Here is a 14436-nt window from a genome sequence, read left to right on the forward strand (position 1 = left end):
TTTTTGCGTGAAAGAGCATCAGAGCCCCAATTCTGCTATTTACAATGGCCGATGAATGAATGAAATTTGGCTTAAATGACAATTTAACCAGTAGCCAGTGAGTCGTTTAAAAAATATTGGCATATAAAAGTCGTCGATAGTTAAATCATTGCTCCGTTAATCCCAAACTGCCAACTACCTGGGTTAGTAGTCGATTCGCCCGAATCGACTACTAACCCAATATATAATTATTTAATATAATTTTAATTTTGCATGTTTTTTAGGGACGGATTCGCCCGAGACAAATTTAACAGCGGGCGAATCCGGTACAGCGAAATGTTGTGAAGGACTATTCGCCCGAATCTATTATTATACTACTTTTTAATTCTGAAATACAGGGTGGAAGGGACGTCATACCGATCCCGTGGTCCAGGGGTTCTGGACAAGATTCTAGACCTAGCAAAATTTTTGATCGGTCTTTTCATGAAAATTGCATTTTTTTTTCGCGTTTGACTTCCACCCTGTATAATAGTTTGACGACTTAGCTATGCTAAAAAAGCCCAAAAACTACTTGTTGATACACAATCGCTTTACAAATAAACATGCAAATGTACATGAGTCATTTGACGCCATCTTGCCGTAAAGGACGTAAATTTATAACTGGTCTTGTTTCTCACGTATACCGGTTAATTGTCTCCAGTCGTGTGGCGTCTGCCAAAACGATAGGTCGTGACAACAAATTAGTTTAATTATAAATGTTTTGTTAAATTATAATAATGTTTAAGTTGTTAATATTGTGTGTTTGTTTGTTTTTCGTGTTGAGTGATGCTGCTTATGAAGGTATTTTGAAAAAGTTTTTAATTAAATAATTTTGTTTTATTCATAATATTTATTTGCATTCCACAATGTTTCAATAGATGTTAAAGAGGCTTAAAGCTAGGTACAATATTATGGACCTTGTTAGGGCACAGCAAAAGAAGGAATTATAATATTTATATTACATACTAGCTGTTGCCCGCGACTTCGTCCCCGTGGGTAGAAGATATAAGTTATGATTTATACCAGCCCTGTTTTTTTCACATTTTCCATTGTCTCTTCGCTCCTTAAGCCTTCCTCGATGAATGGTCTATTCAACACAAAAATATTTTTTCAATTTGGACCAGTAGTTCCTGAGATTAACGCGTTCAAACAAACAAACAAACTCTTCAGCTTTATACATATATTAGTACCTATAGATATTTATTTTACACTATAAGGTAGTAGAAAAACATTGTTTCCGTTTGTTTGTTCGTAACAAATATTAATATTTTTTTGTTTTTTTTTATCTTGTTGTAGAACTTTATTAATGTTTGTTGATAAAGAAAGTTGTTCAAAAACTTTTTAACTGATCTGATTTCGGTTTTTGAGGTTACGTATAGAAATTTATGAACTATAGAAATAAAATACCTGTCATTTGGACCATCATTTCAGAAAATTTGGCTCAATAGATTTTTTATTTAAAGTCGTTTGCTTTTGTTATTACATCAATATTATTTTAACGATAACCCGTTATAAACTAGAATGATAAGGACTTTTTTATTTATTTCTATTTGATCTTTCGATCAATGGGTCATCTTAGGATCGTAGTGCGTGGTTTTTGAAAAATTGTACATCGATTTTAATATAAACTATGACGTCATAACTTAAGGTTTTTTTTTTCAAAATAATGATAATCTAGATCCCAAGAATCAGTATAATTTGACAAAAAGTACTGTTTAGTTAGCTCGTCAGATAAATTTCCAAACAATATTGGATATGTTTTTTTCTTTTGTCTCGTAAACAAACAAAGAAGGGGATACAGTGATTTAAATCTTATGTGACGTCACTTACCAGTACGCTGTTTTTAGCCCCACTACCAGAATGAATTTCTTGTCATTTTCCTTACTTCTTAAGGATGTAATAAAATTAAAATACGTATTCATTTTTATTTTTAAATCTGTCTGACAAACTAAATAGATTTACGTTATAAGATTTAGTTAAAAAAACTCTATTGCTATCTGCGAGAAGCGAGAAGCCGAAAATCGATCTCAGTGGCGTGCTCTTGGAGAGGCCTATGTCCAGCAGTGGACTGCGATAGGCTGATGATGATGATGATTGCTATCTCCCGAATTTCATGATAAATGATAAAATAAATCGAGTTAAATCGATATTGGTACATTACACTTTCAATAAAGTACCTAAAGGCTACTACGTATTTATAATAATAATAATAAATGCGGACAACATCACATACATTGTTCTGAACCCAAAGTAAGTTGCTAAAGCACTTGTGTTATGGAATTCAGATACAACGAAGGTACCACAAACACCCAGACCCGAGACAATGTAGAAATGTGAATTTTTACATTGACCCGACCGGGGATCTAACCCGGGACCTCAGAGCTAGCGACTCCTTGAAACCGGTGCGTACGCCACTCGACCACGGAGGTCTTCAAACGTATTCACGCGGGTGAAACTGCGGGGCACAGCTAGTTTTAAATAAATATTGAAATAGTAAAATAAAAGAGTTGTAGGTTGAACACGGTTTTTTCTAACTCCTCCTTTTTACTATTTCTGATTAATTTCGTTGCGGGTTCCAAGGCAGTTAATTGTTCCCCCCTGGGACACACCGAACTTAAGTGTTTCGGTGGTTTTCGTTGGTTTCATTGTAGATTCTGGCTTACAGGAGTTGCAATGACGGGCATGTGTGGCGGGCTAGTGTAAAAAAATCCTAAAGTAAAAGGCCTCAAGTCTCAAAATTGCTTGTCGCGCAACTGATTTTTCTTTCAAACCTTTTTGTATGGTACACTTGAACGTTAAGTTAAATAACTGACTAATAGGTGTTGCTAATGAGACAAACAATTAGTAAGCATTAATCACGTTTGTTCAAATATTAATGGTTTCAATTAAACTATTGGTTTTAATTCGTAGTATGTATTAATGCCTTAGTTCATAAGTTACATATATAATCGTACATTTTATTAAATAATACTAGCTGTTGCCCGCGACTCCGTCCGTGTGGATTTCAGTTTATAAAGCGTGGCGGTCCCCGTTTCCGTGGGAATGCCGGGATAAAATGTAGCTTCTTACCCTCAATTCAATTCTTTATTGCATTCCACAATGTAGGCTTAGGTGGTAAACATTTTTTGATAGGTAACAATCGTGGACCCTGTCGGGCAAAGCAAAGATAAAAATTATAAATGTGAGTGGAGAGGACTTATCATTTAAGAAATATAATTAATTTAACTTATTTTAAGGATACAGACATTAGTATTAACATAAGATAAAATTAAAATTTAAAAATTATAGGTACATTACTATTTTTCTAGTTTTAAAGATTTATCATTTAAATCTTTACCCCTTGACCCCCCCTTTAAACTCAAAAGACCGAGAAATCCGCAGTGCTCATATTTCATTGTTTAAAATGAATAATATTTTAGCCAAATTTGAAGCCGCAGTCCATCCCAAATAAAGTTTCATTTAAACTTTGAAGGCCTTACAACTCTTTTTTCAAGTTAGGTTGACGAATATGTAAATCGCCTTCTATCGTAATCTCTTTCTTAACCCCTAAATATTGTTTTATAAGTTTCACCTGTCTGTCTGTGGCATCATAGCTCCCTAACGGATTGACAGATTTCAATTCAGTTTATTTTGTATTAAAGGTGGATTATGTTAGAGTGTTCTTAATTAGTTTAATAAGAATCGGTCCAGTTGTTCAAAAGTTGTGCTGGTTGAAAGATTTTACTATTGAAGGCTTATTTAATTTTATCTTTTTTACAGGTGAATTATGCGTCAAAGATGGCAAAACTGGGACATGTACGAACATAAACCGATGTCGGACTGCAATACAAGATATTAAAAACAGGAAAAACCCACAGGTCTGTGTACTGAACCGATAACAATGTATTCTAGAATTCCTGCTTAATATTATAAACGCGTAACTTACGTATGGATGTTTGTTCCTCTTTCACGCAAAAACCACTTAACGGATTTAGATGAAACTTGGTACAGAGGTAGTTTATAACAAGGATTAAGATATAGGATAGTTTTTATCCCGATTTTATGTTTCGTGGGATCATTTTTGTTTAGTAGCGATAAATATAGTCATCTATACCTATACTAGCTGACCCAGCAAACGTTGTTATGCCTAATAAATTATTTCTAGTTGTATGTATTTTTAATGCCACATTATAAAAGAATAAAAACAAAAAATTTCGTCAAAAAAAAAATATTTATTTTTAGTGTGAGCAACCCTTAACACTTAGGGGTATAAAAAATATATGTTGTTCTATTCTCAGACCAGTAGGTCTACTGAATACGCATATAAAATTTGGTAAAAATCGGTTAAGCCGTTTCGGAGGAGTACGGTAACTAACATCGTGACACGGGAATTTTATATATTAGAGATAATAATATTTTGTTAAGGAATTGTCAGCGAGGTTTATGCATTTAGAATAATTATACAACAGGAAATGATTACATGTTTATTAGGGTTCTATAACAAAAGGTTTGAACCCTATTACTTAATCACCGCTGTCTCTAAGTCTGTCTATCACCATCTTGTATCTTAGAACCGTGATATAGCACTGATCGTGATTTAGCACAGCATGGATAGCAGAGTGGTTGAGGTCACCACGCCAAACCCACTGCGCGACGTGTTGGTTCGATCCCCGCGTAGGACAAAGATTTGTGTGATCCACGAATGCTTGTCCTGAGTCTGGGTGTCTTTGTGCATGTGACTTGATTGTTTTTGTTACCCCCCGTGATACAAGGATTAAAGTCCTTAATGCTTGAGTCCTTTAAGGAGATAGGCAGGTTATTTTTTACAAATAAATCGGCTAAGATGTAATGACGATTAGCAAAGGATCGTCTACAAAACATTTTTGTTTCATCAGTAGATTCTTAACTTTTAATTTTATTCTTGACAGATATGTTCGTTCAGCAATGCTGACCCTATAGTGTGTTGTCTGGACAACGTGGTGGGATCCACTCCACCACCCAAACCCGTCGCCACCACCACGAAAAAGTAAGATGTAAATTATTCCCACGTTTTTATACACTCACTTTTATTGTTTGTTTGTCGTTCCGGTTGGATTTTTGTAAGTCAATTTTGAGACACTTCCCGATAAGATAGCAGGCTAAAATTTTCAGAGTAGCTTCAAGTACAAACCCAATAATTATGCAATTACAATTATAAAAGTGCTAGACCGATTTTGATAAAATTTGAATGGAGTGACATTTAAAAACGTGGGTAGAACGAGATATCTTAAATCTATAAATTTTACTCATAAGTTTATCATTTTTCAGGCCAGCATCGAAACCATCTGATGATGATTACGTGCCCCCAGTCTACGACTACGTGTCCTCAGATTCTGACAGCACGTGTGAGGGTTTACCTCTAGAGTTTACTGCCAAGAAGACTGGACAGAAGGCTTTCGATAGTGAGTCAAATTTACCAATTTTGAGGCACTTCCCGATAAGCTAGCAGGCTGAAATTTAGGTAGCTTCAAACCCGATGACAATGCAATTTAAAACTATAAAAATGGCGGAACAGCTTTTTGTTTAGAATACGTTCCCTTTTTCGTATGGTTGATGTAAGGCTCTCTAATGTAGCTTTATAGACACTGAAAGATTCGAAGGTGTGCCTCTCTCTTCCTCAGCCTATATGGATACGGTTGGCGATTTCAGGTTCCTGTACCGAGGTTTTCCTTTACCCTTTTTTAGCAACCACTATTTGCCATTTTTATGTTAGTAAACAGTTCTTTTCAAAATCAAAATCCATTTTTTCAAGATAGGATACTACTAGATAGCAGCACTTTTAGAACGTCAATTTTACATAGACAGCTCCCCATATCGCCCACTTTTCACTTGACTTCGTCGACTTTCCTTTGTTTGACGAGATAAATGGTGATGGGAAAATAGGAGATTATCAATTATCAACATCTCATACTTAGCTATTCTACTAAAGACGATTTGTCATGTGAGCTATCACCGAGTTCTATTTTAATTTTACCTTGATTTGTCTCCAGAATGCATCGAATACCAGGAGAAGTACGTCTACCCTTGTGAGCGAGGAGTGGACCTGCTGGGAGGCCTCAGCAGGAGCAGCAAGTGTCACCACAGCGCTGATGACCTCATCGTGGGCGGCACTGATGCTGCACAGCATGAGTTCCCTCATATGGTGAGACATGATGATTCTCCCACCCCTGAGATCAGATGAAGTAATTCAGTGTGTTCTTATTCAAAGATGTAATACACAACCTGTCTTTAACCGACTTCTCTAAGGAGGATGTTCTCAATTTGAAAGTTCTTTATATTATATGAATTTGTGACCTCACAACTTCGGGCTGGATGAACCGATTTTGTTAATTATTTTGTCCTTAAGCTTATTAGCTTTTAGTTTTCCGACATTCGAATGTTTATATTCTTAAAACATATGATATTTTCAGGTTATGATCGGATACGACACTTTAGAATCAGTCCAATGGCAATGTGGAGGCGCCGTCATCAGCGAGAGATTCATCCTCACAGCAGGACACTGTACTGCCTCCAGAGATCTGTAAGAACTATTGTGAAATACTCAGCCACCTGCCAGATGGACCTGGTGAAAGCCGTTGGGTCTCGTTGGATGCAGGTGGCAACCGGTCGCGCTGGAGAGCGAATGGAGAGGCCTATGTCCAGCAGTGGATAGATATAAATGATGATGATGGTGATTTAGAATAGAAATATACCTATACTTTCTGAGATGCCATTATTTACAAAATTAGTATAGATACTTTTAATACTAGTAGTTGTTCCTGCATGGACACGACATACTAAATGTGTGCGACGTCTCGCGGGTTCGATCCCCGCGTAGGATTGAACCATTTGCGTTTTTAATTTGTGCATGTAACTTGAAGATCTGTATCTTAATCTCCTGACACAAGAATAAACCCCTAAGTACAGTTTTTTTACTGGATATCTTCGTAACGTTGAGTAAACTGCTTGAGGCTCCGCTGTTCGTTTCCTGACTGTATCTCAAGAACCGTGTTAGCTAAAACAGTTAAAATTTGAAATTAATTTTTCACTCAACTAATTTGTTATATTTAGCGTATTTATACGAAAATCTCTATACTTTGAGATCGAGTCCCACTTGACCGATTATTTATATGAATGTTCCACTTATTTTGACTTTCAGTGGACCAGCAACGTACGCGCTTATAGGTGCCTATAGAAGATCGGATGCTGCCGACAGGAGCAAGACATACAAGATAAAGCGCATCATCCCGCACCCGCAGTACAAGGCGCCCATCAGATACAATGACATCGCTCTAATGGAGACAGACAAAAAGTAGGCAAATATCTTTTGAATAAATTTTAAACAAGTAAATAATTTCTCTATCTTTCGCGATTTCCGCCCTGCATATTTGACTAGATTATCACTCCACCTGAGGGCAAAAGGGGGCTTTTACCCATCGGCCAGTCTTCAGTTCGACTAGCCCACTGCCACTTTAATTTGACTACCTTAAAAAAACAAAAAAAAAACAAAATATTACGACACCGGATATTTAGAAAATTTTAGAAGATGTAATGATTCCTTATTCTATTCCTAAGCATCCAATTAGACCAGTTCGTGGTACCGGCTTGTCTTCACGTGGGAGACGCTGTCAAGGATGATAAGATAGTCACTAGCGGCTGGGGACTCACGCAATACCGAGGAAGCACCTCAGAAGTTCTGCAAAAGGTCAGTTTAAGGAGTTTACATAGAATACTGCTTTTCCAAGCACTTTCAAAACGTTACAATGATAAGCGACATAATTAATAAAGTATAAAACAGAGCTCTTCCTCTGTCCTACCATAATGCTGTGCCCGACGGGGTCCATAATTGTTCATTGTACCTAAAATTACCACCTGTAACTAAATCATGGAAGCAATAACGTATTGAATATCGACTCAAGTTGCGTGGTTCCAAAGTGTCATTCTTGTGGAGAAACTCCATAAGTTACTCTTTTTTAAAATATATGTATATACAGTACATATTATACAATATTATGTTTTAAGCAAGGACAGCGCAAAATAGTAAAATGATGAAAAAATTCAGTAATGTAAATTTTATAAAAATCGATTTTTTACTTCCAGGTCACTTTGAACAAGTTCACGACGGAGCAATGTTCTCAAAAGTATCCACCGATGCGTCTCATGAAAAGAGGTTTTGATGAGTCATCCCAACTGTGTTATGGTGACATGCAGGTTTCTAAGGACACTTGTCAGGTAATTCAATAGGAATAGTGTATAGGAGAAATTTGAATGAGACTCGAGTTTAAAAGTACCCTACCAGTTTGTAAAGCTACAATTGTAGGGGTCAGTGACCGAGAGTTCAAAATTTTCCATTACATTTTTATCACATCTAATATATAAATTACACACGGGTAAAAAAAAGTAGTATTTTTGTAAAATACTTCCTTTTAGAATCTATTGGCAGCATCAGTATAGCAAAGTAAGTTTCGAGTGTGAGCGAACTGATTTGAGTTCGATCATCGGGAAAGCATTAATGTGATCCAAAAATTCTTTGAGCATGTGACTTCAGTTTTTGTGAAAGTACCCTCCTCCCTCCGACGCAAGGATTAAGTTCTTAAATGAGGGAGGAGTTTACAAAAAAAGTGTAAGTGTCTTTGTGTGAGTGACTTGATTGATTGTATGTTGAGTGAAATGAAATGAAATGAAATCATTTATTCTGTAAGTAGGATATATCATCACTTTTACATGTCTTCTTATTTTTTTTTTGAGAACGCTGGAGTCGACATTTCCTATCTGACTACCCTGAGAAGAAATGTCGAAACAAACTCAAGGGGTCACAGTCTCTTTTAAAGTCCAGACAATTTCAATGCGAATAGATATGTATAAACCAATGCACGGTATTTTTTGGACTGGCCTTTTGAAGAAAGTACCAGATCGATCTGAGCAAGGGAAAAAAACAAATAATCTCACTCAAATCGCCAGTTTGAGAAACTACAATTAACATATACCTGCATAAAGTTTATACTTACAATAAAATAAAATAAAAGCAAAAAAGATTGAAAAATAAAAAAATAAAATTAATAATTCGGTAAACATTATATGCAAAAGCACAAAATATGTCAAAAATTGTATAAATGTATATGCAAAAGCACAAAACATGTCATCAATTAATTAAAACGTATCATATGCAAAATGCAAAACACATGTCAGCATGCAGAAGATAACCGGGCAGCAATAGACAGCTCTATTAGCGATCAGCTCAATCCCATGCGTTTTTATCAGTAAGATAGTCAGATATCTTGTAATATCCTTTTTTGGATAACTTAGCTTTGACATATACTTTAAACTTCTTAATAGGTAATTTACGAACGTCAATGGGAAGTTTATTGTAAAAGCGTATACATTGACCCATGAACGAGTTGCTAATTCTGTGGAGACGAGTGGAGTGAACAGCCAAATTATGTTTGTTTCTAGTGTTCAAGCAATGTACATCAGACATTTTTACAAATTCAGGCTCGTTTTTGTGAACATACATTAAATTTTCAAGTATATACTGTGATGTTACAGTCAGAATGTTTATTTCCTTGAATTTCTCTCGGAGAGAAACTCTTGGCCCTAAGCCGTAAATCGCGCGAATGGCTCTTTTTTGCAAGACGAATATTGAATTAATATCGGTACAGCTGCCCCAGAGGAGAATGCCGTACGTCATTAAGCTATGAAAGTAACTAAAATAAACTATTCTGGCTGTATCCACATAAGTTATCTGTCGGATTTTTTTCACAGCATATGCGGCTGAACTTAATCTTCCAGACAACTTTTCAATATGTGGGCCCCACTGCAATTTGGCATCAACAGTTATGCCAAGAAAAACAGTTGACTCAACAGGGTCCAACTCTACTCCGTTTAGTTGAACATTGGTATCTAGTTGCCTCACATTAGGCGTTGAAAATTTTATCAATTTGGTTTTAGCCGAACTCAAAAGTAGATTATTTACATTAAACCAATGGACAACCTTCGAAAGTGCATTGTTCACTTCATCGAAATTTAGAAGTTGACGTTTAATTTTAAACACAAGTGAGGTGTCATCTGCAAATAACAAAATTTTGTGATTTTCCCTTACATGAAAAGGTAAATCGTTTATGTAAATAAGAAATAAAAATGGTCCTAGAATTGAACCCTGCGGAACACCCATTGTAACCACAGCACCTTCAGATCTTTTACCGTTCACATCCACTCTCTGAATTCTATTTTCTAAATAAGATCTTAAAAGACTAAGAGCATTTTTTTTAATACCATAATGGTGCAATTTGTTAATAAGCGTTTCATGACATACACAATCAAAGGCTTTGGACAAGTCACAAAACACGCCCAGAGCATCCTGTGAATTCTCCCAAGCCTCGAATATATTTTTTAGTAATTCCACACCTGCATCTGTAGTAGACCGACCCTTAGTAAAACCAAATTGTTTCGTATGAAACAAGCGGTGTTTATTAAAATGAACTAACATTTGATTTAAAATTAACTTCTCAAAAATTTTGCTCAGAGTGGGCAAAATTGAGATAGGCCGAAAGTTTGTGGGATCGGTTGTACTACCTGATTTAAAGAGTGGAACCACCTTACTCAACTTCATTAAATTTGGAAAAACACCGGAAGTGACACAAGAGTTGAACACTACTGCCAGATGAGGGGAGATGGATTTAATTATTGAAGACACAATATGTACAGACATTCCCCAGAGATCAGCAGTCTTTTTTACTTCTATTTGTCGAAATGACTCAAAAACATCTTTGCTACTAACAGTTGTAAATTCAAATCCCGTGCCACATTCCTCTACACATTCCTTGAGTATCGATAATGCGGCGGTTGGAGACGACAACAAGGTCCTAGTTGTTGCAATTGGAATATTTGTAAAGAAATTTTCAAACTCTGTTGCCACCTCCATATCCGCCCTTATATCAACATCATTAATTTTAAGGTGAAAGTCTGTTTGTTTCACAGAAGTTCTCCCGGTTTCTGAGTTTATTATATTCCAAGTAGTTTTTATTTTATTTCCAGAAGACGAAATTTTATTTTTAATGTACAAGGATTTTGCGAAGACGCAAGCTTTTTTAAAAGTCTTTGAATAGTTTTTACATATTTCTTAAAATTTTCACTATGGTTGTGTTTTTTTTCCTCATACAATTCATATAATCTAAGTCTGCTTTTAAAAATCCCTGGTGTTGCCCAATCACTGAATGTAAACCGATCACATACCGAAAGCGATCTTGAGGTAAAAACCTTCCTAAATTCTGAATTTACTAAGTTAAAAAGAATAGAGTAAGCTTGATCTGGGTTATCGTGGAAGGGCAAACCAGACAATTTTTCAATTAAATTCATATTAAAACATTCTAAACGATATTTAGACACTGGAATATATTTTATAGTTTTGCGCTGAATTTCAACAATCTTTGTAGGATATGAGACTAACTGGCCGCAGTGATCAGACTCGAGTGCATTAATAATTGATTTAAAAGATGGTTTAAAATTTGTAAAAATGTTATCTATACAAGTTGCACTACTGGCAGTTATTCTCGTTGGCTCAAGGAATGTCCTATGTAAATTATAAGATCTAAATAAAGTTAAAAAATTATTCACAATAGAATTGTTTTCTAATAGGTTAATGTTAAAGTCTCCACAGACAACAACCGTTTTATTAACACTGGAAATTTTTAACAACGCTTCTTCAAGTATTTTTTCAAATGTGTCATATAAAGCACATGGGGGCCTGTACACACTCAATATGAGGAACTGCTCAAGCTCAATACATGCCATCTCTGCAACTCGCTCAACAGATAGGCCTACAATGTCTTTGCGTTCTTTAAATTTAAGATTTTTGTTTACAATAATCAATGAGCCTCCACGTATCAAACTCACTCTGCTGAACGAGCTGGCCACCCGATGGTTGTTGAAGCTGAAGAAGTGTTATAACTATCTCTCTGCCACAAAGATTAATTTCGCTTACACTGTAGTTGTAGGTTACTTATAACCGGCTGTCATGGTATGGCCATGTTATGTGGAGGAATGAGAGTCATGTGGTGAGGAAGGCGTTAAGCATGGATGTAGATGGATATAGGGGAAGAGGACGACCAAGGAAACGATGGATGGATTGTGTGAAAGACGATATGGCTAGTGGTATCTTAGGTTTACGCGAATGTTAGACATTGAAATGAAACTACTTTCCCGACGTTTCGAAACCTTTGCAGGTCGGGAAAAAAATCTTAAATTAAACCGCGATAAAATCCGTAAAAGTAGTTTCATTTCAAAGACGATATGGCTGCAAAGAGTGTTTCTTGTGAGATGACGTCAGATAGAAAGGTATGGAAGGAGAAGACATGTTGCGCCGACCCCAAATAATAATTGGGATAAGGGCAGAGAAATGATGATGGTGTAGTTGTTGGTTAACTCATATTATATTTTCTATTCCAGGGTGACAGTGGCGGTCCAATCCTGATTAAGAGCAAAAAGATCCATTGTATGTACACTATCGTCGGCGTGACGTCATTCGGCAGAGCGTGTGGCTTCGTCGGGGAGCCGGGGATCTACACCAGAGTGGCTAACTATACGCCCTGGATCGAAAGCATTGTCTGGCCTAACTAGGACTTAATTTAGAATAGGCTAGACTTATTTTAGATTGTTTGTTTCACTAAATAAATCTAATGAGGCTGTCGGATAGAAACCCAAATAATATCGTGTGCAATTCTTTTATTTTATACCGACAACAAAAAAAGAAGTAATCTTAAACAGTATGTTGAAATCTTTTGGGACGTCACTTATCAGTACAATTTTTACTGACAAGTAACGTTTTGGTTCCTCTCTAAAGCTTTCATCATTTCTGAACTTTTATCCTCGTAATTTTTATTGATTGAAATTAAATAAAATTATATGTTTTACCGAATCTTTAATACATTTACCTGACGGACTAATAGCATTATTTTAGTAGCTTATAATATTTAGAAGATGAAATAAAATCGTAGATGCATAAGTGTACTAGGTGTTGCCCGCGGGTTCGCCCGCGGGTTCGCCCGCTACAAATCATGAATTATTCCAAGTAAACAGAAAATCAAGATAAAAACTATTATCTGTGTTAATTCTGGTTATAAACTATCTATGTACCAAGTTTCGTTTAAAACCGTTACATGTTTTTTTGCGTGAAAGAGGGGCAAACATCCATACACTCAAACTTTCGCGTTTATAATATTATTTGTATGTGATTATTGTTTATATATAAGAATAATAAATGCATCTACACTCATTGTAAACTATAAAAACACAATAAAGAAAAATGTATAATGAAGAGCGCTATTATCGCCAACAAACTGCTTTGCAGTTTGGCGATTTTTTATGTAATTTTCTATTTTCTATTTTTTAATAAATAAATAAATAAAATAAACTAGAATCTAGGATCTAATTATACTCAAATTATTTTGTAAGTTTAAGGCCCGATTTTTCAATCGTCAGATAACTTTTATCTGAGGAATAAAAGTTATCTGGCGATTGAAAAATCGGCCTTAAATGTAAAATGTAAGTCTGATAGCTAAATAATAAAAAATAGAGCTAAAAAAACAAATAGTATGTAGACTAACTTTACTTGCTAAGCTCACGGGGTCATTGACTGAATGTTCAAATTCTTCCATTCTACGCGTTTATAAATATTTGTATTTAACAAGTTTATAGAATGTGTGTTTTTAATAATAAAACAATAAATTATGAAATGGGTGTTTTTTATTTATTAAGTGTGTTTATCATGTATTCTGAAGGTCTGTGGCAGCTTACAATATGATCTGTGTCTCCGTTTTCAAACTATGTTAGTATCAGTTTCCAGTCTAACCGGATGCACATATCGACTGCCTATCTGACCTCCTGGGTAAGACTCCCCTTAGTAAGTCTGTTTGTCATACTCTTTCGCTTTTCACTACCCTTAACTACTGTCAAATATGAATTTTAGTCTAGAAATATTCGTAGAACCAAACTTTTGTATTAGAATTTAATCCTTGTGTCGCGGGGGGTTTATAAACATACAAGTCACATGCACAAAGACACTCAGACTCAGGACAAACATTCGTGGATCACACAATTGCTTGTCGAACCCGACAGTGGCTTTGGCGTGGTGACCAACCACTGCCTATCCCTGCAGTTTCTTTAGAATTCAACCCTTTCCTCTTCCAGGGAGGTGGTCCGATGCAGATTAAGAGCAGCATCCATTGTATGTATGGTATTTTTTTTAACGTTTGATACATTTTCTACAGGATTGCGCAGTTTAAATATCTCAAAGCCGGATTGAAAAGGTTTTAACAGTCACGAAACTTTTGACTCAAAACTATATAGTTGTCTTGGTGTTCAATTTTTCCTTAAGGAAAAACAGGTTAACACGCTTACGATTCAAACTAGTTTTGACATTACTGA

General features: G+C 35.7%; 1 protein-coding gene across 1 annotated transcript; it reads left to right on the forward strand.

Moving 5' to 3' along the window:
• Positions 1-622: 622 nt before the first annotated feature.
• LOC113505545 (serine protease snake-like) lies at positions 623-12921 on the forward strand. The gene is made up of 10 exons (XM_026888317.1): positions 623-819; positions 3778-3875; positions 4926-5023; positions 5305-5438; positions 6027-6178; positions 6447-6556; positions 7175-7327; positions 7591-7720; positions 8116-8247; positions 12460-12921. The coding sequence occupies exons 1-10, from the start codon at positions 756-758 to the stop codon at positions 12628-12630; spliced, it is 1242 nt and encodes a 413-aa protein (XP_026744118.1). The 5' UTR covers positions 623-755; the 3' UTR covers positions 12631-12921.
• The last annotated feature ends 1515 nt before the right edge of the window (positions 12922-14436 follow it).

The sequence above is a fragment of the Trichoplusia ni genome, chromosome 26 (assembly GCF_003590095.1).
Source record: "Trichoplusia ni isolate ovarian cell line Hi5 chromosome 26, tn1, whole genome shotgun sequence".
NCBI lineage: Eukaryota > Metazoa > Arthropoda > Insecta > Lepidoptera > Noctuidae > Trichoplusia > Trichoplusia ni.

Excerpts from the sequence above, each read along its gene's own strand:
- LOC113505545 (XM_026888317.1), top strand. The coding sequence starts at position 756 with ATGTTTAAGTTGTTAATATTGTGTGTTTGTTTGTTTTTCGTGTTGAGT. Across the intron at positions 3,876-4,925 it reads AAAACAGGAAAAACCCACAG|ATATGTTCGTTCAGCAATGC; the intron begins GTCTGTGTACTG and ends TATTCTTGACAG. Across the intron at positions 7,328-7,590 it reads CTAATGGAGACAGACAAAAA|CATCCAATTAGACCAGTTCG; the intron begins GTAGGCAAATAT and ends TCTATTCCTAAG.